Source organism: Seriola dumerili, unplaced genomic scaffold, assembly GCF_002260705.1.
Source record: "Seriola dumerili isolate Sdu_G_001 unplaced genomic scaffold, Sdu_1.0 BDQW01000147.1, whole genome shotgun sequence".
Lineage (NCBI taxonomy): Eukaryota > Metazoa > Chordata > Actinopteri > Carangiformes > Carangidae > Seriola > Seriola dumerili.
In genome coordinates, this window is record NW_019174402.1 from 3,030,973 (window position 1) to 3,057,625 (window position 26,653).

Here is a 26,653-nt window from a genome sequence, read left to right on the forward strand (position 1 = left end):
CATCTTGTTTCTCCACTTATTTTTCTGGTTTTCCCTTTAATTTGTCACTCATCTGTATCTCTACAGCCCCAATATATAGTAATACCAGTAATAGTAATTTTCCCTTTGATCCTATATGACAAGTTCTATAAATTTCCCAGCTGACCTGCCAATAACCTCCATTTACAAGCCCAAATTAAGATAAGGAGAGGTTGTCAGAAAGTCAAACAGATGAACAGTTTATGGCGGTGCAATATCTTATCTCTGACAAGGAAGTGTGGTGTCATGAAAAAAACTTGAAGGCTCTCCTTCACAATAACACAGTGAATACACAGCTCTCTACCAAGAAGCATGTCACAGTATAACGAGTGCCCTCAAACCTTGATCTGTACGAATACATCAGTACAGACTTATCACAAGGTCTTTTATTACAAAGAAACCCAGCTGAAGGCTTTCAGTAACCAAGAAGGATATCAACACTGAAAGGTCAATTTTATTACTAAATCACAAAAATGCACAGTTGCAAACATGTAAACTTTATTCCAGGTGGACAGCACAGTATATAAAACACATTTTGACAACTGAAGCTAAATATTCAAACAAACAGCTGTCACAGTTTACAGATCACAGTCTACATTTTGTGGTTTTGTGTGTCAACTCATTATGATCTTTGTACCACATGTAATCAAAGAAACAGGACAGTGTCATCATTATGGGAATACTGAAGGTGCTATCTCTCTGTCCACAGCGGATCAAAATAGAGAGTTCTGTAATCTGGGGAATGTGTGTTGGTCAGCGAGGCCGGTGTTGTTGTTGTTCTGAGGAACAGCCTCGACTGAAGAGGTTTAGGTAAGCAGCATGGCAGCCAGCAGCACACTGCCTGCAGCGGGGCCTTCTGTAAGAACAGAGAGAGAGCGCATACAAATGAGAAATAATCCTTGAGAAACAACAAAGGAATCATTGCGTCAGATAACTGCTGTAAGTCAGTTTTCCACTGTTATTTTGTCCCATCAAGTGATTTCACCGGAGATTCCCTCTTTCAACTAGTTAATTTAATACTAAATGGACGTTACAGTATGATCAGTAGTGTTACCTCATACATTACCTCATAATAATGCAGCTCATGAGTGGCTGAGTGTACGGGCTGTCTGGTCATCAGCTCCAGATCCTTCAGTGTTTCGGCCTTCCTCCATTTAGCTCTGCGGTTCTGGAACCAAATCTAAAGCACAAACGACGCATAATGAGAAAACATTTAATGAGAATGATATATACTTTCTTCTTAGCCACAGCAGAGTAAAGAAAGACCCAGTTTCATGTCACTTTCTACTGAGAGCAAATCATCCTACACACTGAAAATAACTGGGTTAAAAATTCAGATTTGGGTCAATATAGCACCGTCACAATACTGGAGTCACTTTCCCCAGGACTAATGGGTTGTTTTGACCCAGTATAAGTGTTTTTTTTATATGTATTACTGTTGGGTTATTTTAAATATTTTAAAATGGGATAGACTCAAATCTGACTTTAAAACTGTCACAAATGTATTGTTAGTTGTACAAAATGATGTGCATATGACACAGAAAACTGCTAAGGATACACATATCATTATCAATTATTAACACATAGTGATATGTAAGTTTAAATAGAGCTAGAGCAGTGACCGTCCTTGTCCATATTTTATTCTCAATAAATAACCTGACAGTAATACAACACCAGCTCAAAAAAACAATATCTTGGCTCAGACGGTTTTATAACCGAGATAGCAAACAAATTGCCCCAGTCATTTTTAGTGTGCACGTCAGTTTTCAGTACACATCATCTCATCGTGTAACGTGTCATTTATCATTTTGAAGGTAATACCTTAATACCATTACTATTGCTCCACTGATGACATTTTAGTATTATCAGTCGATTATTTGAGAGCATTCACTGAATTGTTTGCAACCCCAGTTTGACTTATGGACAAGTTACAATTGTTACAATTAGTAAATAAAAACGTTGGTAAAATATAATCAGTTACAAAATAAAAACAATGTATGTGGTTGATGTTTAAGGACGGGACCAAACTTAATAAGAAAAGGAAAAAAAATATTGGGTTGGATTTGACACAAATTTGTTGCTGTTGTGCATATTTGAATTTTTTCTGAATTATTTCTTATTGTTGAATATTGCCATATTAGATGTTGAGTATTGTAACATTTACACAAACCACCTGTAAATGTATGATTGAATATTGACATGATGGAACTTGGTAAAACCACACATAGACACGTACAAAAAGTCACTCATTCGTGTAAAAACAGGCAACTGGCAAATCTTAACAAATACACTCAATTATCAATTATCAATTATCAATTATCGCAAATGATGAGCTGTATGTGTCCTACCTGTATTCGGCCCTCGGTGAGGTGCAGGTGAGAGGCCAGCTGCTCTCTGGTGTTGACGTCTGGGTAGTGAGTCTGCTGGAAGACTTTCTCCAGCTCCTGCACCTGGAACGGTGTGAATGTGACCCTTGTTTGCCTCTTTTTCCTCTGACCTGTAAACAAATGATAGTCACTGTCATCTTCATCATCAGCATCATTCACACATGTATCTAAACATGCAGCTCAGGATCACCATCAGTGTTTCTGGATTTATCTTACATATAAAGTATAATACTCACTCGTGCAGTCTGTGGTCTCTTCAAGTAGTCTAATTTGTGGTGTTTCTATGGAGATACATTTTCAACATTAAAATGAATATAATGGTTGGAATCATATTTCAGTGAGAACCATGCTATAACAAACCCTGTTGAGACAGTTAATAAAAAGGGTAAAAAAACCAAAACATACCTGTACACGAGTGCTGGTTTGGTTCTCTGGTGTTCTCCTTTATAACAGACCAGTTACGATGAACTCTTTTCTCTTTTCTGACACATGTGGGCCTCCTCAGTATCTCTTCAATGGAATGGGATAATTTTTTACACGGCTGAGTTTCTCTTTCTTGATCCACGCAGGATTCTCTTTCCGTATCTCCTCTATTCCACATTTCCAGTATTCTATCCCCTGCCATCAGCACCTTTGTCATCAGATGTCTCTTTATACTACAGACTTATTCACTGCTATTCAGACGCCTTCTCTTACGAACGCCTCTCAGGCTAAGGAAACAAACTCTTGTGCCCTGACTTCATCTTCTCCTCTCTGGCCTCTACGTTGCACTCTACTATCTGTACGGTGAGGACAGTAAGGTTGTCCTCCCTCTCCTGTCAGCCTGTGTTTGACCTGCATCACATGGTTATCATTAGGGAGGAGCAACCGGCAGTATATAACAGCATACCTCTGGCAAAACCTAGTAATCAACATCTATTCCCATCAGTATCTTTTTTCTCAGTAATGAACTGCTAATTTAAGGTGTGCTCATAGTAAATATATAAACTTATGCTCTTGATATAATTATCTGCCCTTATCGCTCTCCACACACACACACACACACACACACACACACACACGCACGCGCACACACATGCACACGCACATACTTTACTAACAAATTCTTGCGTTTGCAAGGCCAGTCCTAAACACAATCTCTGTGGTTTTGTGGCTTGATCAACAGCAGAGACAACATTCAACTATGGAACATATTCAAATTGTTGCTCCTATTTCTTATCACCTGATTTATTGGAAGTCTAATCTTTATTACGTTGGCCTCAGTATACCCTCTAACACTTCAGTTCACCTTTCAGACACTGGGAACACAGGCTGTTAGCGACTCCCTGTGGCGTGCAGGAGATAATGTCTCGTGCGTTCAGTATGTCTCCATCTAGTGGTTCATTCAGTTGATTTTCCCTCCCAGTTTGAAAAGCAGGCTTTCTGTTACAGTACGACTCCTGCAGAGCCACAGAAAATCATCATACAAGTGCTCCTCATGCAGAGTGAGCAGACCATGTGAAGAATGACATGGTGCACCTACATCATTGTCACATATACATATGCGTAAAATTATAAGTTGCACATCTAAATAACTTTACTGACAGATGTTAGATTCTTGTCCAAATGCAGTGTTAACCTTTTGTGTACACTGAGCTTTAATGCTGCAGTAGCTATAGATGCAGTGGTGTAATGATTTAAGATTTATGTAAATAAAACAACAGATTTTCTCTGCAACATGTGACACACTTGAGTCTCTTGTGGTCCGTAGGTAATCTAGCATGGAGAGTGTGAAACCATGAGAGGACTCAAACAAAGGGAACAAAAAATATATTTAATTCGAAGGGAAGCTTGCAGTAAATTAATGACAACAATACTTAATGAATGGTCATGGAAGAATAAATTTTATGAACAAAAATGTTGTTCTGCGCCATTGATGTGTGTGGGTTAAACAAAGGTTAAACATTATTTGAATGAACTCAAAGCTCCCCTCTTTGTAGAATCAGCAAGGTCACGGGATGCAGCGAGATACTGGATCAGGAGAAACAGCTTGACTTAGGCAGTTTTTATCACATCACATGTTATTACAGTCTCCTAGTTTGCATCTCCTCAGGACTTCCCAGCATGCTACAGTGAGGATAATGACTTCATTGTTTTTGTGCGCCGTTCAACTACTTTTCAGGGATAACATATTATTTTACACATTTTTATTGCCTAGATAAACCTAATCATTTACCCTGAGACACAGTTCTTGTTATGACAACATCATATACTGTACTCTGTTCTGACAAAAATAATTCTTATTGAAACAAAACAAGTTAGTTTGTTGTATTAATGTAACATAATACATGTAAAAATGGGACATAAAAGTATCTTGTTACATTGAAATTGCATCATTACCAAAATATTGGTCTATGTGTGTATTGTAATATTCCAATTCAAAATGTTTCACCCTGGATTTCAAAGATTTCTATGTTATTCTTAGATACTGGTAATGAAAGCACATTTTGCAGAGGAGAAAATTAAGTTTTTCTTGCACTTGCAGCTTCTGTTCACATTTGTCTTTAATAGGCCTTTAAATGAAATCAATATTAATTTTTGCCTCTTAATTTCTACATGTGTAACATGTTAATCTGTAAAGGTTTCCCCGTCCATTCTGTTGGTTGCAGACTGCGAGGTACACAGTCTCTGTGACTTGATGTGATCATGCGCGTCTGAATTAGTGTCTGACACAGAGCCTGATGTGAATGACATGATCAACAAGGCAGATCATACTTTTTTCTTCACATAATTGGCTTTGCTTTGGTGATTGGACACACATTCATAAAGATGAGTCATGTTAGGGTAGTCAGAACTTTGATTAAGCAGCTTTAATGAGTAGATGACAACAATGAGTGGTTGAACTGTATATTACTGAAACTACTCATTGTGAAGGTAAAATACATTTAAAAAAAAATGCTAACACTAAAATATACATACATAGCATTTGTAATACGCTGGCCTAATTCAGCTTTCATAAATAATCTCAAATAATACTGGCTACAATCCTAGGCCGTCAACTGATACATGATGGACCTTTATATACTGCACACAGTCACATGCACACAGTACAGATAACCTCATGATTTCTCAGCTGTGCTTCTCTCTTTGCTTTGCAAGTCTCGTGTGAGCTCAGTTTCCTTTAACTGTTCTATTTATGTGCATTTGTTTTCAAGCTCTTATTCCCCCTGTCTGAACAGTCCAAAAAAATCAAGACAGAAGTTTTCTAAATAGTATCATCATAGTATAGTATAGCATAGTATAGTAATTTCTAACTGCATGATGATCCCATATGCACATTTATTTACTAGTTGCCAGCAGCTTAGCTCAAGGGATGGCAATGTTGGTTGGTTTAGTTGCTTTGTTAGTCCACCACCTTGGTCTATTTTGGTGTGTCTCGATAACTATTTGATAGGTTGCCACAAAATTATTTACAGACACCATGGTCCTTTGGTGATGCCCTGACTTTACCTCTGTCACTGCCACGAGGTAATCATTTGTGGTTTTGAGTGTAGTATCTTAACAGCTGTTAAATTGACCACCATGAAATTGTACAGACATTTATGTTGCCTTCAGGATGTGTAAGGGGCCACTAGTGCTGTCACTGAGTTCAATTATTTCATTCATGTAATCGGGTTGAAGCAGTGAGGCCGGGTTGCCGCCCCGTAACCTGTGTTAAAAAAATGTCTGAAGTCCCCTAGCTTGTTCTCGCTCTCCTCACCTGTGTCTCCGTGTGAGCGAAAATGGTATGTAATGCAGCTCAGTCAATTATATAGTATCATTTATGCTCAATGTAGCGCTTATGGACACTGTTCTGTGTATGTGTTTGTTTATGCTCAGCGTGCCGCGGTGCAGTTTGATTCTGTAGAGGAGTTTCTCATCAGATTAGCAGTGCTAATTGTGTACACGAGGCTAGCCAAATCCAAGACGTTTCCCTCGGTTGAGCAAAGCACCTCGCTTTGCTCAACCGACGTTATGCCAACGTTAACCAACGTTATGCTCTGTGTAAATAAGTTATAAAACTGCAAGTGGTATTGGTGATGTTATATGACGTTATTTTATGCTAAGAGGAAAGTTAAATGTGCTAAGTTGAGCACCCTTGAAGTATTCATTATGGGTTAAATGAGCTGTTTTAGCCAGCACTTAAATGCTTTTCATTTATATGTATTTTGGCATTTTTAAGTTAATGTGAGTGAATGTGTGCATGTACAGTATTACACTGTAAAAGTTAAGGGTTTATTTTATATGAACTGCTTACATTAGTGTTTATTTTCTTTATAGTTTTCACCGTGCTAGAAGACATACAGACAAGTAAAAGAACTGCACCCGTAAGAGTGACGCCAAGTGCTACTACAGGATGAGTTGTAACAACTTTGGTAATCCCTTCACTTTCCATCTGGCGCCATCGGCAGTTCAATGTATGAATTCGTCCGATGCTTCGATTTACAACTAAATACATTTGCATTTAGTGCTAATTAGCGAATGTTAGCATGCTAAACTGCTAAACTAAGATGGTGAATACCATAAACGTTACACCTGCTTAGCATTAGCGTGGTAACATTGACATTGTGAGCATGTTAGCATGTTGAAGTTAGCATTTAGCTCGGCCTCACAGAGCTACCACAGACTCCCTTCTTGTTATACAATTGAAATATTGTGTGCTGTACAAGGACTGGCAACAACTGGAAAATAATGAGATGCATCATGAGATGTGTACCACATGATAATGAGTTTCATTTCTTGTAACTCCAGAGGCTGAAAAGAGGTGGGGTGTAATGTGTGCATGTTGTATTGTAGTAAAGCATCTGATAAACTGCAGGAGTAATAGCTAAAGAAACTCCAGTGTTGGTTTTCAAACATTACGTGAGATGGGCATTAAAATCGACATATCTGTATGTGGGAAGCTGTTTAAGTGTTGCTTTTGATCAGTTTTGCTCTTGAAAGCCCCCATGTTGCTTGTTTTTTCTTGCTCCTGGTGTCATGCAGCTGACAGTTTGGGACCTGGATCTTGACTTTGGGACATGGAGAGATGGATGATGTGAAATGGATGTGAAAATGCACCCAGATACGGATGCCAACAGTGTGTGACCAAACTTCCTTTGCAGCAGTAGGAATGCCGTTTGGGTCCCCTTAATTAAGTAGATGTGGCCTGCTATCAAGATCCTTAGACAAATAATCTAATTTAATCTAATATCATTTTAGGGAAAGTAGAGCTGTACGGTAAATTAGGAAATGAAGTTAACATTTACCGAACATTTAACCATCATCAATAACAGCTTTGCATCACGTGATAGACTGGGAACATGTGATAGTTATGAAAGCTTGCCCTCACAAAACAAACATTTGGTGTTAAAATTAGAGGGAAAGTAGGCTGGAAAGGGCAAGACATAACTGAGCTATGCCCTGGAGACTTTTATCTGTTCACTACCTCTGAATCTGACTCAACAGTGGCTGAAACAACAGGCCAGAGCAAACAGTAAGTATTGCCTTGAAGAATCTGCTCCCTCAGCTAACCTGTAGACCAATCTCAGTAACTCATATCTCTGTTATAATGCTTTTTCAGGCTCTGAAAAAGGTGTGTGTGTTTGAGAGAGACGGAGAAAGAGAGAAAAGAGTTGTCTGAAGGGATATCTCCTGCCTGCCAGATGCTGGATGGTCAGCTGCTGTTACTGATGTAATTGGGTTCACATGAGCTGCTGGGTAACAAGCACAGCAATCTCTTGTTTCAATTCTGCTCCTTCCTACCATACTGCCCCCCATCCACCCCCCCACCCCCTTCTCTATCAGACTCCCTCTCCCATGACCCCTCCCCTTTGACTGATGTTTTTTCACTTTTCTGGTTTGTTTTCGGGCTCAGAAGTCCACCACCTGAGCCTATAGGCTGAAGCTGACATGGCTCCAGAAAAGGAAAGTAATGGCCTTGATAACTATGCATTTGCAGTGAGTATAAATTTTTATTTCATTTTCTACAAGAGTTTCCATACATTGTAAAATGTAGAATACATTAGTTAAATATCACATTCCAGCATTCTTACCTGTAAATAATAATATAAAAATCCAGTGATTTATTTTTAAATTATGTGAATGTTAACATATCTGGATTGTATGTAAAAGTATTAACTTGTTGATTAATCTCTCCTCTGATCACCGAACTGTATAATACATGCATCGTGACTCGACTTTAAGTACCACAGCAGAAACTAGATGTTGTGGTCAGTTAATAATTGACACCATGTAGCATATCTAGCAAAGTATCGTCATGGATGCATATGAATTTACTTGTTTACATTCCAGCTCCTCTGTGATTAAAATCACGCTGTTTAGAAAGGGAAACAGAGGCAGAAACTTTGTTTTTTGTGTGGATTCAATCCAAAGTATATCCAAAAAGATGAGACATTGTCTGGACTTTCATAAAATAAATAGAAAGAAATCACTTATAATCAATAACTGTTTTAGGAAAGAATTCTTGCTTTGAACCTGTAACACTACTGTTGAAAATGAGTTACATATCCGACTGTGGCTTTTTGTTCAAACTACCCTGTAATGTCTTGGATGCGGTAAAAGAAAATTAATGTCTTGTGAAAATCATTTACTTTAAGGCTGCTAGAAGCTCGTGAGCTAACAGGCAGTTCACCACATTCCCTCACAATGAACTGTTCAGACAGCAAAGTGTATCGGCATCTCAAAGCTGTCTAGGATGAATGAGTGTTTGTTAGGCATTCTGTTGTTGTTTTCTGTTTTGACGTTTGACCCATATTACGAAATTACAGATTGCCACAATGCCAAACGGAGACCTGCAGCATCCCTTCATTTCACATGTATCTTTATTTGACATCTGTCTGCCTTTCTGTCTGATTCACTGAAGCTTGAAGGACGCTTCTGTGATCTACCTGACAAAAAAAATGGAGGAGAACTGAACTCCCTCACGGATGGAGACAACAACAAGCTTGCGTATTGTGTAACAGATGTTCCTCCTTGGTACCTGTGCATCATTCTAGGCATCCAGGTGCGTCAGCAAAGGGGTTTTGACAGAGTCTCCACTCATTTCCTGATAAAGAGCCTATGTAGCAGAGTCTCTGATGTTATTTAACAATGCAAATATAACCACAGTGTCACATGAGAGCCTTGGTTTGATGCTTCCTTCACGGTTGGTTAGCGTTTGTTTAATTCATGTAGGCCTGATTGTGAAATTTGCTTCAGATACAGTTGAGACGGCAGTCAGAGTTTGTTTTATGTGTTTAGCACCTGTGATCACTCCTGACTGAGTTATATTTACACATAAAAACAATTTATTTTTCTCCTTTACATCATCTTACCATTTGTACAGCATCTATCATGGTTCATTAAGTATACATGTATTGCACAGGCTTTACACTCACTGCACTTTCACAGTGATATTCAATGTTGTACCAAAATGTAATTTGTGTTAAGGTGATTGAATTACCTTCTTGCTGATTATTTCCCCAAAGCACATAAAATGTCATGCTATCTTTTCCACATGTACATCAACCGTAAAATAAATGTATCTCTCGATATTCTTCCTGTTTTTGCTCTCTCAGCACTGTTTGACTGCATTTGGAGGTATCATCGCCATCCCGTTAATCTTGTCTCAGGGGTTGTGTCTGCAACATGACGGCCTCACACAAAGCCACCTCATCAGTACAATCTTCTTCGTCTCTGGCATTTGCACTCTGTTGCAAGTTACTTTTGGCATCAGGTAAAAAAGAAAAAGAAATTGTTAATGAGCAGGATGATATTTGTAGGATGCTGGGGTGATAAATGTTTTGTTTAATTAGAGATAGTTGTAGTCAGTGATTCCTCCATCTAAGCCTAATTTACATTAATTCACTGGATAAGATTTGTCATGTTGTGTTGGTTCGTGCTTTAACACAGAAGTACAGCAGGGTGCATTAAAGTGGAATTAAGAATGCTGCTCCTTCTAATTAAACAAGCTGAACAGAACAACCTCTAGGATTTCCTTCTTAATCTCTTTTGAACTGAGAGGCCTGCCAAAGTCAGTATCCAGCCCTCACCATGAACAATAGAATATTTCACTGTGTTAGTGGGAGCAGCCTCTATTTAAGGGATTATCAGAGAGTAAAAATTTCAAATAGCTGAACTTTAACATAAAGATGCTTTCAGATGTTAAGGTATTTGAGCCATGATGGAGCCACGATGGCTTCAACAGTGTTTATTACTTTACCCTACCTTGATACTATAATCTCAAGATAGTTAGCATTATTTGGTTATACAACACCACAGCTGAAGGATATGGACTAATCTAATTATTATTGTTTATTTATTATCAACTGTTATTATTATTATTATTATTATTATTATTATTATTATTATTAACAATGAGCTAATAGACACATGAATTTCCCCTAGGGGATAAATAAAGTATCTTTCTATCCATCTAGTTTTTCTACTGCACATCCAGTATGACATACAGTAGAACGTATGATACGATAGGATGTGATACAAAACAATATGATGCGAGAAAGTTTTGTGTGAAATGTCAAAACAGAAATGAGCATCACCCATCTCACACAGTATTACCCCTTGTTAGTAGTTACATACACATAGGAGAATCAGTATGATGTAATGGCTGATTTTGTTTTGAAGAACTACAAACTGAAACCATGTTTTGGAGCTCTGAATTTGTACTAAGCTTGTGCAGACTCAGCCTGGCTGAATATTGGTGTCACAGTAGGATTAGTGAAAGAATTTCCATCTTATTATGTTTGGAATCTAGTTCTTGCTAAATCCACATTCCCCTGGTTTAGCACCGCTGATGCTTTCTTGTCTCTCTCCAAATACCTGGAGGTTAGCTCTAAGGAAAACAATGTGTGTTTAATGATACTCTGTTCTGGGTAAACTAAAAGAAAAACAACGCTAATTATTTGTGTCCCTTAGGATGAAAACATTGTAAACGCCCATCAAAAGATATTTTCTAGCTATGTCTTTACTATTCCCCTGAGTTTTCCATGTTTTCTACAAAAATCCTTTGTCTTCTGACTGTTATGACTGGCTGTGAGAGACGGCTGTGCATGTTGCACTGTCTACAGTGTGATGTGAATTGCTGAAAGTGAAGTGACTAGTATAACGGGGCTTATTATGTGGCAGATGATTTTAACTTACTTAACCTCTTGTGGTCTCGCAGTTTGTCTAATTAGAGTCAATCTCTACCTTCACGTGATTTAAATTAACCATTCATTCATGTGCATTTGAAAGAAATAGGCCTTGCTTTTTAGATAATTACAAATGGCAGTCAGCCTAATTTTACCAGTCACCCCAAACTATCTTTCCCAATATATGATATCTGATCATGTATGACCTGTTTAAAAACTCCCATCCTGGTGTCATGTCTGTCTGGCTCTCTTCTGTTAATTGCCTCCTGATGTATCTTTACCATCTTTATTTCCAGGCTGCCCATCCTTCAAGGTGGCACATTCACATTGTTAGCCCCCTCAATGGCAATGCTGTCCATGCCAGAGTGGACATGCCCTGCTTGGACCCAGAATGCAAGCCTAGTCAACACCACCTCCACAGAATTCACAGATGTGTGGCAGAGTCGAATGAGAGCAGTATGTAAACCATCTGATCTTTCTAACCACAATGTAAAGCATAACCCACAAAACTTTGGTTAACAGCCAAATCATTTTATGTATGTGTGTGTGTGTGTGTGTGTGTGTATATATATATATATATATATATATATATATATATATATATACTTTTTTTGGTCACATTTAAAGGGCCATACACCAGTTTTAAAGCCAGTTGAAAATCTGACTAGAAAATTCCCATTTCTGGTTGTTCCTAATCCTAATCCACCCTCTCTCTACAGAGAGTTTTATTGTATTTATGCTTATTGTTATGGTTTTACTGTAGCAATTTGATGTTTTGGTTCAATGTCATATGTCTTAACCTTGTTTCCAGACAGTTATTTTCAGTGAAAAAACAACTGTATGCTACCTGCCCAGCACCACAACTGCAGACATACAAAGTCAACAACTAGCTGTTTAGCATTGTGAAGTATTTCAGAACTACACAGTTGTTTATAATGTATTTCTCAGGAATTGCCAAAGACCTAAGCAGAGCAAATATGACTCAACTAGTTGTTGATTTCTGCCTCCAAGTGGCCAAAACAACAACCACAACAACAAAAATACAAAACAAGCCAAACAAAAAAAACAACAAAACCATGTAGTATTGCTACTTTAAGATAAAACACACAGGTCTGCTCAACTACAAAACAGCACCTGCTTTGTGTGGACTGGAACCTGTCAAGATCTGCACCTCTGTGTGACTTCATATCCAGACTCTGAGTTATTATTTACTGTTTAATTTTAAATTACTTGACATGTGTGTCTATTGGTTGTTTTATTTCCCGCCCTTGTGTCTTTCCTGCCTTTGTGATTCCCTGCCCTGCCCCAATTAGTTTCGCCTGTTCTCAATCACCCTTGCCTTGTGTATTTAGTCCCCGTCTTTCTTCCACTCTGTCAGTTCATCTGTTCTGTTCCCTAGCATTTTCTTGTGCATCTGCTACCTGCTACCTGATTTTGTTACCTCTGCCAAGGAGGTTATGTTTTCACGTATGTTTTTTTTTTTTTTTTGTTTGTCAGCAGGTCATATTGTCTTAATCACTTTCCACCATTGCAAGATCAGGCATTTTCAACACTATAATAATAATTTCTATTTCTCAGGAAATAATGTTTGGATCTTGATGTAGAAAATCAGACATATTTATGGTGTGGAGATCTATGACTCTGGTGAATTTGGTGCAGATCCAAATAATCAGGACCGGAAAGTTGTGTAAGATTGTTTGGCATTGGTGGAGGTCCATGCTCTACTGAGTGCCATTCTAGTCTCCTAGTGTTTTTCCATTGTGCCTGTCACCAGATTTTTTTCAAGTTACCTTTTCCTGCTTATTTGCCTGCCAGCTCAGCTACTCACTTTCATACACCCATCTGCCTGTAAGCTTATCTTTTATTAAAGACAGCTCCACTGAATCTGCCTTCCTCTGTGTGTCTGTGTCCCCACTGGGTCTTTTCCTGGCGGCATTGTTACAGGAAACATCTTAGCCTTGTTAGCTCGCTGCTATTGGTAGCTAATATTACTTGCATCTACAGTAGAAAACATTTCTACATTGCCAAGCAATCATATATTATTTGATTTGAAAACATACTCTACTAGTTTTCTAGTTCATACTAGTTTTCCTGTTGGCATTTTAAAGACTGAGCTGACTGGCTAGTTTGAGGTCCAAGGTAGTTCGGCTGCTTAAAAATGGAGGGCTCATAAGTAGTCAGTGCCAACAGGAAAGTACAGAGTAGGTAACCACTGAGACTGCCCTCCTGTACCCATAGGTCATCTGTTCAAGCAGGTTATTGTGACCCATTGTTATGTTTTATTGTTAGCTGACTTCCAGCGGCTGTTGTAATCATGATTTGTTGTTTGTTATGACTAGCAATATAATGTCTCTCTATGATTGTGTATTTGATGAAAGTAACTAGTGCAACATTTGCAACTGACGTGTTGGCCCCCCTCTCCCAGCTGGCTTGTCTGCCAGTTTGACATTAGTAGCATCTTAAATAGCCTATTGGAGGCTTCATCAAGGAGATGCGAGACACTGGTGGAGTGCAGACTGGGTTCAAGTTTTTTTTCCTGTGGGGAGGATGTCAACTTTCCTATGTCAGTGTTGTCCTATGAAAATACTGTCCCTTGGAAATCAAATTAGTGTATCAAATTAGCATTTGTGTCATTGTCAGTGCCTGTGCTGAGACAAACACAAATTTTTAACAGATCTTTCATCTGAACAAAAGTAGACAGTGTTTGATTGCTGTGTAACGGTAATATTGTATATGCACATTTCATGCTAGCTTGAATCTTTGCTCCAGTGTGTGATAACATCAGCTATGCAGAGCTACTGTTGTCGTTGTAGCTGCGGTTGTGGTTGTGGTAATTGATGAGAAACAGTCTGAAATCATAAGAAATAGACTTTTCTCAGTGGTTGTGTGTAGCTCATAGAAGGTCCACAATAATAAGAGTGGCATTGCACTTCCATCCCATCCAATATATGTTAATTTTGAGACATTACTGTAACTTATGAATGTAAATAAATGAAAAGGGCACACTTTATTGTCGCTACAATTTTACAATGGACTTTAGATTGTATGCAAGTGGATGGGGTAAACACAAAAATAAAACTGATTACTGACAGCAAAAAAGAATTGGGAACACTATTTCTCCATGCAAAATCTTTTATTGTTTTGTGCAATGATTGCTAGGCAAAATCAAATATGATTGGTCTTCCTCTGCAGACCTACAAACACATGTTGACACTCCAACCTGTGAGTACTCGGTAGACGTTTCTACACAAACTTTTAAAGTTTCGTGACCGTAGCACGATTGTGTTTCCATCGTACAGTGACAAAAATCCCCAGTCCACAGACAAAGTACTCAAAACCACCTCTGTGGTTGGTGTCTCCAGGACCACATTTTGCCACGATGACACACACACACCATGCTGTTGTGGCCAGTAATAATGGGAATCACAACACTTCAAAGAAATGTGGTCTTCATTTTGAAAGCAGCCTAGCAACCTGACCTTATCATTATCATGTTAGATGTGGTAGTCAGACAGACTTGGTGTAATTTGCTTGTAACAAGATTACTGTGCTCAGTTCTGGCAAATACCTTTTATGATAATTTTAACATTTCATCATCTTTCTTTTTGTGTCTGTCTCCAGCTCCAGGGGTCCATCATGGTGGGCTCGCTCTTCCAGGTGTTTATTGGGTTCTCCGGCCTCATCGGCCTCTTCATGCGCTTCATTGGACCTCTCACCATCGCTCCCACCATCTCTCTCATTGGACTGTCCCTGTTTGACTCAGCTGGAATGAGTGCTGGAAACCACTGGGGCATCTCTTCCATGTGGGTAAAATGTCATTTTAGAGACTGGGATCATTGTGCTACAGAGTACAAAAACGTGGTAGTCTACTTCAACTCTGTGATTATATTACTTAATAAAATTTAAGATAACTTAATTTTTCTTCAGAATTTCTGATTGTGTTACAACTAACACAACCCTTGTCGGTTTTACACGACAGTTAAAAGAGTTCTTAAATGGAGTTCATGCCAGTTTAATGCATTTTTTCTCAATCAAACATGTTTTATGGGTCATGTTAAACCTGCTTCCTCCTTTGCCTAGAGTACAGCCAAGGTTTTAAAAATACTAATAGACTTAAAATCTGTGTAAAGCTTTAATCTCCTGGCAGGGCAGGAAAGCCTATTAAAAGTTCTTGCCAAAGAACCTGAGTTGCTCTACTACAGCTTCAGCTACATATTAGTGCAGTCCTACTTAAAGTACATTTAATACTCCTCTCTCTCTCACACAGGACCACTGCACTGATTATCCTGTTCTCACAGTACCTCCGTCACATACCTGTGCCCTTTCCTACGTACAGCAAGGACAAAAAACTGCACACCTCCCGTGTATATGTATTTCAGATTCTCCCTGTATGTATAAAACATTAAGAATTACGAAATTCATTTTGCATTTAGTCTTTTTACCTCTTGAGTAGATGATAAAAATGATTTGTTTTTTCTATGTGTCCTCAGGTTTTGCTTGGAATCACTTTATCTTGGCTCATCTGTTACATTTTGACAACCTACAATGTGCTACCTGCTGAACCAGACCAGTATGGTTATCTGGCACGAACTGATCTAAAGGGAGATGTTATGAGCCAAGCTCCCTGGTTCAGTTTCCCATACCCAGGTAGAGCCTGCGAGACTGTCGCCTGAAATGACCTTTCAGTAATAATAATAAAAAAAACATAAAGAAAAAAAGTATTATAGTCTATAAGTATACTGTTTGAATTCAAACAGGTCAGTGGGGGATACCGACTGTGAGCCTGGCAGGAGTGGTTGGCATCCTCGCTGGTGTGATTTCTTCCATGATAGAGTCTGTAGGGGACTACCATGCTTGTGCCAGGCTGTCTGGAGCTCCACCTCCCCCTAAACATGCCATCAACAGGGGTATTGGTATTGAGGGAATAGGCTGTCTGCTGGCTGGAGCCTGGGGTACAGGCAATGGTACCACCTCATACAGCGAGAACGTTGGCGCTCTTGGAATCACAAAGGTAAGATGAACCTTTGTGTCAGCTGGAAGTTAGTTACTATAGCAACTTTGTAGATAAAATTTCTCTGTGTAGGGCCTATACTGATTTTATATTTATCCATGAGCAAAAATATGATAGTTTTACTGTTGCCTTTTAAAAGCAGACAGTTTTAAGAAGAGGTAAATCGCTTCCTCTTGCAGGTTGGCAGTCGCATGGTGATAGTAGCCAGTGGAGTGTTGATGGTTGTCATGGGTGTGTTTGGTAAAGTGGGCGCTATATTCACCACTATCCCATCACCTGTGATAGGAGGGATGTTCATGGTTATGTTTGGTGTCATCTCTGCAGCGGGGGTTTCTAATCTGCAGGTACACACAACAAAATCTCACACATTTTAGCAAAATAGATAAAAACAAATATTGCATGAAAATAGTACTAAAGCTTTCCCATGTGTTTTCTGACTTTTCTTCCAGTACGCAGATATGAATTCGTCTCGAAACATCTTTATTTTTGGCTTCTCCATGTTCTCTGGTCTGGTCATTCCTAACTGGATATTAAAGAACCCCAAAGCTATTGCCACAGGTACACGGATAAAGTTTCATTGTATAATCTGTATTTTCAGAAGAAGCACTATACTGTTACTTGACTATTGGAGCAGGGTTTAACTGTTTGTGTTGCATTGTGTTCAGGTGTAGTAGAACTTGACCAGGTGCTGCAGGTACTTCTGACAACCAGTATGTTTGTAGGAGGCTTCTTCGGCTTCTTACTTGACAACACCATTCCAGGTATCCTTCTATTTTCATTGAATTATAAGTGTATTGATTTAATTGTTATATGTATGTTACAATACACTGAGTCTGTGATTGCATGTAAATGTAGTACTTTAAATGCCAATGGCGGAGTCAAAACCGTGATTTTACAAGGCAAAACACTATAGGGTCACCCCTTATTTCATTGTTGATGGTCATCTTCTATCAAGTGACTGCTGAGTGTCAGGGGCCATGGTTAGATATTTTGTGTTGGTTTGATTAAGAAAGGAGTAGGAAGAAATTGGCCATTGAAATGGGGTCAGTGTAAAAGTACTCATTAAGCAGAATGAATTTCATATTATATATTATATTTTTGTATTATAATTATTTGTTCATTAATGTGTACATTGCTTAATGTTGCAGCTGGTAAAGGTGGGGCTTGTTTTAATCACTTTGTTGTATATACTGCAAAGTAGCTTATGACCCCTCCCCTTGGGGGTCAATAAAGTCTTATCTTAACCTGTAATAACACAGAACAACTTAATTATTATGTTTTGTATTATTAATGTAAATGTGGAAAGTAACTCGTAACTAGATTTATCAAATGAATGTAGTGGAGTAAAAGTATAAAGTAGCAGATAAATTAACTACTCAAGTACATGTACCTCAAAACTGCACTTAAGTGCAGAACTGGAGTAAACATACTTACTTTTCACCATTGCTAAGTAGTGTAAAATCCAGCTAGGTAGAGAACATGAAACTGAATTTCCACTGGATGTTCAGCTTTAGTTCCAAAACAGTTTTGAAATGACAGTTTTTAAGAAGAGAATATTGTGCGGTTGGAAAGAAACACTTCATACATCAGTCCCAGGCTTTATGAAAAACAAACAAGCAAGTCAGAAAATAACTTGAAAACAGAGTCAGTGATCTCATTCCTTTCAGTAAGCTGTGCTAACATGGTTTAACACATTTAACATGCGTTCAACAGGATCAAAGCATGAGCGAGGCATCCTCGCCTGGAACAAGGCTCACGAGGACGACTCCAGCAACACACTGGAGAGTGGAGAAGTCTATGACCTTCCCTTTGGCATCAGCTCTTACTTGTCTTCCTCTTCCTGGATCCGGTACATACCGTTCTGCCCTCCTGGCACGCCCAACTCTCTGGATGGATGCGGAGTAGATGCAAAATCCCTGGAGCCTAAGCAGCCACTGGGACACCCGGAGCCTGCACAGATCATTGTCGGAGTCGCTCTGTAAGTTGTTTACTTGCTTCAGCGTGCCATTTCGGGGATTGTCCAAAGACAATACCATCAGAGGCAGCTCAGTTTGGACCTTGTGTCCTCTGTTCAAGACACTGTACTGTAACAACATGGTGCAAAGGATTTCACATGACCTTTTAGGAGTGACATTTGCAGATGACATCTTGCATAAGAATGACTAATATATGGACTTCCTAGTTTTCATAGGGTTTTTGTTAACTGTTGATCAACGCAAGCTGACATTCATACACTGACCAGCCACAACATTAAAGCCGTGTGTGTGTGTGTGTGTGTGTGTGTGTGTGTGTGTGTTTGTGTGTGTGTGTGTGTGTGAGAGAGAGAGAGAAATTTTAAAAACATTTTTTCTCTGCAGTAATTTGTATTCACCAGGCATAACACTGTTGACTTTAAACAGTGTTTTCTTAGGTTTCTCTGTTATCAGTCTTTGAGTGTGATCACACCCAGGTGCTAGGGAACAAACACTGAAAAGACGTGAATGTAAGTAAATCCATGATGTTCAATACCACATTCAACCTATAGATCCATTGCATATTTCATGTTTATACAGTACCTCATGTTTGAATCAACTTTTGCTGTGACAATCAATATTTTAAATATCATTTCATTACCAGTCCATGCACTTTACCAATTTGTGGCGACATTTTCTGACAGGACTTTTCTCTCAGGCTCCCTATACGTAGCCGTCATCGTACAAAAGATGATATTTCTTCAAAGCACAAACCAGGACTATCCACTGATCTCAATGGATATTTTTTCTTATATGCATTATAAACTATTAATCTGTGTACCAGTACCTGTGTCCGTTCAGTTTGTCCCTGTCAGATCCTGCTTGACGGCTTTGTACAAGCTAACAAAAGACTCCGCCCATACATCTCGTTGATGCTCAGTAGTGGCGTTGACCATCTGCTGGGCAATGTATACCAAGGTCAGCAAAGTGCGCTCGAAATCCTCCTGATGCAGCCGACCGATACGATTTGAAAGGCCAGAGATGAGCCTGAAAATGTCTGTTAGCTTCCGGGGAACAGTCTCCTCACAGATGACCTCCAGGTTTCGTGTCTTGCGGAGGGAAGCCAGCTCGGCATCTTTCACTGAAAACTCTCCGTTGGCATCAAAGTGTACGCCCGCCAGTAGGATCTGTTTGGTAAAACAGAGAGGAAATTTGTATCAGTGATAGTTCATCCTTGATGTTTTGTTGGTTTCACACTTAAAATAAAAAAAAAAACCTGTCTGTATTTATTGATAGATTTGTCTCACCTCAAATAGTAGATGAACATCATCAAAGGAGTTGTGGAAAGAAGGGTTCACCCCATGTGCTACCCCTCTTTTTATTCTGCTTGCAGCTGGGAACAGGGCTAGTAGGTAAAGAGACACAGATTATGAGAATGTTTTTTTTTGTTTGTTTTTTTTGTCTTGTGATTTACTGCGTGCGGTGGTACCTTAAAGGCCTCTTGAAGTTATATCTGTGTCAAGCAAACAAACTCAAAACTGTTAGGTACCACGAAATGCAGATTTCACCGGGGTGCTGACGTTCTAGCACATATGACACCCATTGGTCCCATACCAACATATACAGCAGTTAATCTATGATATACACACTGCGCTTCAAACCCTGCGATCTCTGACCTTACAGATGACTTCTATCTGCAGGCGATGAGACATGACCTCCAACTTCAAAGGCTGCAGAGGAATCAAAGGCGGAGTAACACACGGCTCCAGATGATTTCAACATGCAGTGTGTGGGTTTAGCATTTCAGCCTCATTTTAACGGAATTCCTCAAAATCACAGTTTAGAACAGTGTGTTAGCTGCAATAGCTCTTGTGCAGTCAAAGAAAGGTCACAGACTAAAGCCCTTCCCTGTACTTGAGCATGGTGTCAGCTTATAACCTATTCATAATGTCAAGAATTCATGGACAATATGATTGCTTTTCTGTTAGGATAAAACAGTGAAGTATACTTGACTTGACTGATTTGGGAACATAGCTTATGTTCAGAAATGAAGGGATTACCAAAGTTATTAGAATTCATATTGAGGGAGACATGAATGTGTGTACCAAATGTCATGGCAATCTATTCAATAGTGGTCAAGACATTTTGCACAAAACCACATGGGGGTGCTAGAGGTAAGGGATCGCCAGTCAGTGGGGTTGTTCCTCTGGGGAACATGAATAGCCATTGATTCAATAGTTGTTTAGATATACACTACCAGTCAAAAGCTGGTATACACTGTCTCATAAATTGTGTCCAAGCTTTTCACTGGTACTGTATTTCAGTTTTGGCCTAAGGGGTGGACCTACCATCCAACGTACTGCCGTTGCAACATTGCCATCCCTAGAGCCATAGTGCTAGCATGGCTAAAAGGTCAAGAGAGAAAGAAATTCGTGCCAAGAATTGATTTAAAGCACTGTCCATTATGTCCAACATTCTTTGCTGGCTGGTTTTATTAATGGGAGTAAAATGTAGGGCTCAGGCAGTTTGCTTTGCATATGGTTTAAAGGATAAGCTGCAGGTAGCAATGTCGAGTAGTTCAAAAGGAGAACAGATGAAGGGAAACCATGAAGAAAAAAGGACATCATGCAGACATAGATGCACGAAGACCAGAGAGCCCCCCCCCCCCCCCCCCCCCCCCTTGTTATGCAGATATTGAGGTAGAGACTGATACTGATACTGACTGGAAATGCACTTTGATGTCTGATGTTGTCACATGAACCTGCAGCATTGCAATCAAACTCATTTAACCTGAGCAGTTTTGTCTGACATCCAGTCTGGAGTAGTACTTATGTATTATTAACCACTAAATAACCACTTCCTCATTTTTGCTTATCCTCCCAAAGAATCCAGTTGTGTCAACTGAAATGCACCTTTTGTTTTGTTTTGTTTTGTTTGCGAGCAAATAGTTTGAGCTAGGCTGAAATCACATGGTAGTATTTACTGATACTGATGGCCAACAAACTGCTGATGTAAGTGGTATTTCCAAAAGGAAAAATGCTAACGAAGATCACGGGCTTTCTGTGCTTTTCAAACTGTGCCGGGCAGCTTCACTTGCTTGGCCGCTCCAGCTGGAAATTTGACACACTCAGAGATCACGCAACATCACATCAGCAAACTGCACACAGAATATGTTTAGCAGCTGAACTTTGTATCAAAGGCATGGCAGAGGCCAAATATGTACTTCTAATGAGTCCAGCTTTTTATGATGAAGTGTTCCTTACTGCTGCTTTCATTTCATGACTTGGAACTTCCTGTCAGTGGAGCGTGCCCATAACCCAAACCAGAGATTTTAACCATCGCAGTTGTGGTTCTGCAGTTTATCACTGCAGTTTAAGTTCTGTTTCTGTCTGTAGTGTCTTTTTGATCGAGTGATGGAACCAGAAACACTCAGACAAAAGGGATTCCATGAGCAGAGCTGGTCTGAATACCTCAGCGGTATGCTTTTCATTCACTCTTCATTCATTCATTTCCTCTCTCAGATCAGTTTTGGACCCCTGCCATCGTCTCTCATGAGAAACATGTGCAGATGACCTCTGAACCCACAGCAGAACCTACAAAAGTGAAATGTGCTATTATTTGGAATTGATATTTAATCTATAAATACATAAATGTGATAATCTTCTATTGTATTTTTGGTACTGTGCTGTGTTCTGTTAAAGCTGTGTATGTAATATGGTGTTATTGCACTCCTTATTTTGTTTTGAAGGGTGCTCCTCCAGACAGAACAGTGTTAATGGTGCAGGAATTCTTCTGCTCTGCCTTGTAACAACAAGAAAAAAGATAAGTATGTAGCTATTCATGTCCAATATACATAATGATTCATTCTATTGGCAAAGCTATGATTACCACAATATTTTTTAAGCTGTTTTCAGTGAAAACACTCAGGTTTGGAAAGAAATTAAAAGATGAGGGTCACTCTCTCCGTGGTTTAATATTACAGTGCAGCTAAACCAAGGAACACTCAATGTTCAGCCAAGATTAATTTAATCACTGTTCCATAAAAAGCTAGGATTTTGAATCTGGATTGAATCGAATTGTGTTTATTGAAAGATCTAACACAGAATCAACAATTGTCAAAATTCTCCGGCAGCCCAGACGCATAATAAAAACAAAACAAAAACAGTTAACCCATTGTTGGGACTAATTCACCATCAACCACTGCTGCGAAATATGCTGCTTGCTATGTGAAAAAATTACAATATAAACCCGCCACATACAGAAAATGAACTTATTGCCATTCAGGATTTAATAAAAGTCTTACCTTTAGTCCGACATTGTGTGACACCTGCTTTGATATAGCAGTAAAAAAGACCAACAGCGATCATCCTCCAGGGTAGCATGGTGGCCATGTCACTTGTACAATGTGTCAAGTGTCTCGTAACAGTGGCTGGACAGAGGTCTGCTCAAGCTCACCTACTATTGTGTCTCTGCCTCTTTGCACCCACTGTGCCCTTCTTTTGCATTTCTCCACCTCTCTTTACTGTGCATCTGCAGCCCCACATAACATCGTACCATACGCCCTCTTCATCATTCGTGTTCTCTGACTCCGTCTGTCCTCGGGACTGTGTTCTCTCCCCCCCCCTCCCATCAACATCTGATCTTGCTTGCTCTCTCTCTCTCTCTCTCCCTCATACACCCGCCTGAAAGCCTTTTCATTCTTTCAGCTGCTTGTCATCAGGTTTCATTTCAATAGTCGTCTGCCTGTGCCTTTTACTGCCTTTATGCTGATGACACCTCGTTGTCTGTTTTATAAGCATCGTCTTCATCACTAGCAGCAGCATTTTTACTTTTTCATTTATCTTTATTTACTTAATAACATTAATGCATGTAAGCTTTCATCAAGACCTCAAATCCACTGCTGATTTTAATTCTCATCAGTGTATCCAGTCATAGTCATTTTAAATTTGAAAGGTTGTATACCATAGTTCAATTGCAACCAGCAAACCATGTAATCATGTACAGCATGTTATTCTCAGCCTCAGTTTAGCAATCTGTCACTGTTATTTACAGTCTGTTCAGCCAGCAGCTTGTCATGTGAAACATTTTCTGTCTGTTGAACACATCTGTTGTTGCTGACTTTTAAAATAATCTTGTAGTACAAAGCCTGATTTGTCTTGGCTTGTTTTTGTGGGTTGAAGAATTGAAAGTGAGAGAGAACATGTTTATTCATCCTATGGGAGCTGTGTTTATTTACCTCTGAGGTCAAAGTTAGTTCTGTTTTTACCAACAGCATGTTCCCTCAGCGGGTTGGAGCATGTGCGCTGGTGCCAGGATGACCATCGGGTGGTGTTCTCCAGTAGGACAACTATGGAAAGTTCACACTCCATCAACATGAAACCCCTTTAAGTTATTGTTTCTAATTATACAAAACACGCACCCCAAGCGCTAGGCATAAAACATATGCAGAAAACCACAAAGAAAAACTTTGTTCACTGCTTGGCACCATGCACCTTCTCCACAAGCCTGAGGAACAGTAACCAGAAGTGCAACCATGTAAAATAAATTTTTATTTGTTTTAACACTATTAACAACAATTAATTCCATTTGGGCACATAACCTGATTCCAACACGTGAGCACAGCACATGGTTATGTTTTCTAGATGTTATTTCCATGCATCTGTCCCTCACCCTCAGGATGTGTTTCTGTGGCAGTCAGACTCAGAGAGATGTGGCAGTCATGCTGCTGCAGAGGAATGCAGACTGTGTTACAGCTGGCAAGAGAGCTGTGGCCTCAAATAATTTACTTTCTTAAAATGGTGCGCTTAGTGAGTGACTCAGAGATGGCTAGAGCTCTGTGTTAGCATAGGGTGTGTCCTTTTGACAATGGACGATCACCTAGTTAGTAATAATCAGTCAGTCACTGGGGCTTGATGTGTCTGATGTTGCATTTGAACTTGTTCACAAACAAAATCAAGTTGGCAGCGCTGAAGGGAGGAAAAATTTAAGACAGGATATGCCTGCGGACCGACTGTTACACAACAGAAAAAGACATCGTCCACATATTTCTGACTCTTATATCCTGCTGCACCTTTTGCACTCAGTGACCCTGCTTATCACTCTGTGGCACAACATGTGGACTGTCCACATTGTCTTTCAAATCTTCCAGACAAAGTGTACAAGGTAAAAGAGTCAGTAATGACATGGAAAAAACAACACACACAAGCAAGAAAGCAATGGCTGTATTTTTCTCAACATACCAATATCAAAAATTCCTGAAAATGGAACAAGTTTTTCTTTTTTCCTTTTTTAAATCCCACAGTACTGTCACTGATGACCCAAAATGATGATGATTTAAGTGTCTGAAATCTAAATTTACTGCTCATCAGGGACTAAACTGCTGAGTGTTCCTGTGTAGGAAACATCGAACAGTGGTGTGGTGTAACTCTTTACTCAAGTAGCATCCTTTATAAGATTTGAGGTATTCAGTTGAAATATTTCCACTTTATGCCACTTTTTTCATTCACTCCACTACGTTGTACAGGGAAATATTGTCTTTTTGTGACTACTATAGTTCATATTGTACATCCAAACTTATGATCATCTTATGAAATATCATACATGGCTGAAGGTTCAATGACCCAATGCCGAGTACTTAAAATTAGCTCCATCTTGACCAATCATTCAATCGTTCATCAAAAAAAAAGAAAAATTGTTCATTAGTTTTATAAAACATATAATTATATATCACTAACCTTCACTACTTACTGCTTTTACCACTTTTGATACTTCAAGTACTTTTTGTTGAAAATAATTTCCTGCTCTTCTTTTATTCAGATAACATTGAAAAGAAGGACTTTGATGTATTTGTACATAGTGATATTGGTTCTCTTACTTCAGTAAAGGATACAAACACTTCTTCCAGAGAGAGAGGGAACAAGTTAGTCCAAACCGTTCTCATGGCAGACGCTTTACTGTGTCACACACAGGTGTTACTAATAATGTTGATTAGGGCTGCATTCCACTCTGTGGCAGTGGCAGGCCTCTGTGTGCACGCTGGCTCTAACAGAACAGAGCTGTCATCAGTGTTATTAGTTACACCTGTGTTTTTTCCTGCCGTGACAAGTCAAAATGCCTCATGTAGAATATTATGCAAAAACTCTGTGGCTACAAAATCACAGAATAACAAAGGTAACCGCAAAAGGTCACTTTGGAGACATAAGAGACAATTACAACAACATATTAATAAAACAGAAACGTATGATGTGATATGCTAAGCACAAGGGCTGGTTTCAGTTTTCATCTATATTTCATATTAGAGGGGCAATCCACCAATTTTACACATGATGTTCAATATACTGATCATGAGGAACCTTATGCAGCCTGTGAAAATAGTTGTATAATGTCTTCTGTGGCTCTGGAGAGAGCTTGTCAAGTCTGAGAAAAATAAACCCTGATGATGTCATCAGGGGTATCTCAGTTTCATCTTGAGATTTCAGAAATCCTGTGTTGCAAACTGGGGATGCAGAGTTTGCAAGATGTGGGTGAACATCAGGCAGGAATGGAACAGTGTAGGATGATATCAACTTGCTTTATGGGACATGTAGGATCCAGTGTTTTTGTGGATATGCTCTAGGGACTAAAAGTCAAGTTATTTTGGCCTCAAAATTTGATAAAATCATATAATGCACCATGTAGAATAAAAGAATATGCCTTGACAAATTGCAACCTAGCTCCTAAAATCTGTAATAATATTTGTAATAGCTCTACCTTTCCACTAGATGGAAGCATTTGTCTATCTGTGGGCAGCCTCAGCTGAAAGGTTCATTTGAGTGTTTTCTACTTTCTTATCAATAATACGATAACCTGGGAAATGTGAATGTAATGTGAATGTACATCATTATTACCTGTATTTGATTTTAGGTCTAATGCAGGTGCCTACAAGACGTTTGGCACAACTCCACTTAATTCTGTGAAGCTGTAAACTTTGAATACCTTACTAACCACACAAACACACAGTCATGGTAAACTATTGTATGAATTTCACATTAAAGCATTTTCAATGCTAGAAGCTGGAGAAACACACACTCTGGGCAGTTGCCACTTCACAGCCTGGTACTGCAGACATCCCAGCTTCCTCACCGACCATCTGTCATC

At 39.2% G+C, this 26,653-nt stretch overlaps 2 protein-coding genes across 4 annotated transcripts; one reads left to right on the forward strand and one right to left on the reverse strand.

Moving 5' to 3' along the window:
* Positions 1 to 8,315: 8,315 nt before the first annotated feature.
* On the forward strand, positions 8,316 to 19,022 carry LOC111225193 (solute carrier family 23 member 1-like). Its single transcript, XM_022749916.1, has 13 exons — positions 8,316 to 8,363; positions 9,289 to 9,429; positions 9,983 to 10,140; positions 11,851 to 12,010; positions 15,176 to 15,357; positions 15,822 to 15,942; positions 16,045 to 16,201; positions 16,312 to 16,565; positions 16,745 to 16,909; positions 17,015 to 17,123; positions 17,231 to 17,326; positions 18,279 to 18,543; positions 18,976 to 19,022. The coding sequence occupies exons 1-13, from the start codon at positions 8,316 to 8,318 to the stop codon at positions 19,019 to 19,021; spliced, it is 1,902 nt and encodes a 633-aa protein (XP_022605637.1). The 3' UTR covers position 19,022.
* On the reverse strand, positions 18,432 to 23,104 carry LOC111225194 (protein FAM180A-like). 3 transcript variants are annotated; one of them, XM_022749918.1, is made up of 4 exons: positions 22,821 to 23,104; positions 19,825 to 19,922; positions 19,365 to 19,704; positions 18,432 to 18,515 (listed from the first exon to the last, which is right to left on the reverse strand). In XM_022749918.1, the coding sequence occupies exons 1-3, from the start codon at positions 22,906 to 22,908 to the stop codon at positions 19,375 to 19,377; spliced, it is 516 nt and encodes a 171-aa protein (XP_022605639.1). In that variant the 5' UTR covers positions 22,909 to 23,104; the 3' UTR covers positions 18,432 to 18,515; positions 19,365 to 19,374. The 3 variants fall into 3 exon arrangements, with proteins under 3 accessions (XP_022605639.1, XP_022605641.1, XP_022605638.1); XM_022749920.1 differs by lacking the exon at positions 18,432 to 18,515 and adding an exon at positions 18,550 to 18,649; XM_022749917.1 differs by lacking the exon at positions 18,432 to 18,515 and having other exon boundaries at positions 19,027 to 19,704.
* Between the last annotated feature and the right edge of the window lie 3,549 nt (positions 23,105 to 26,653).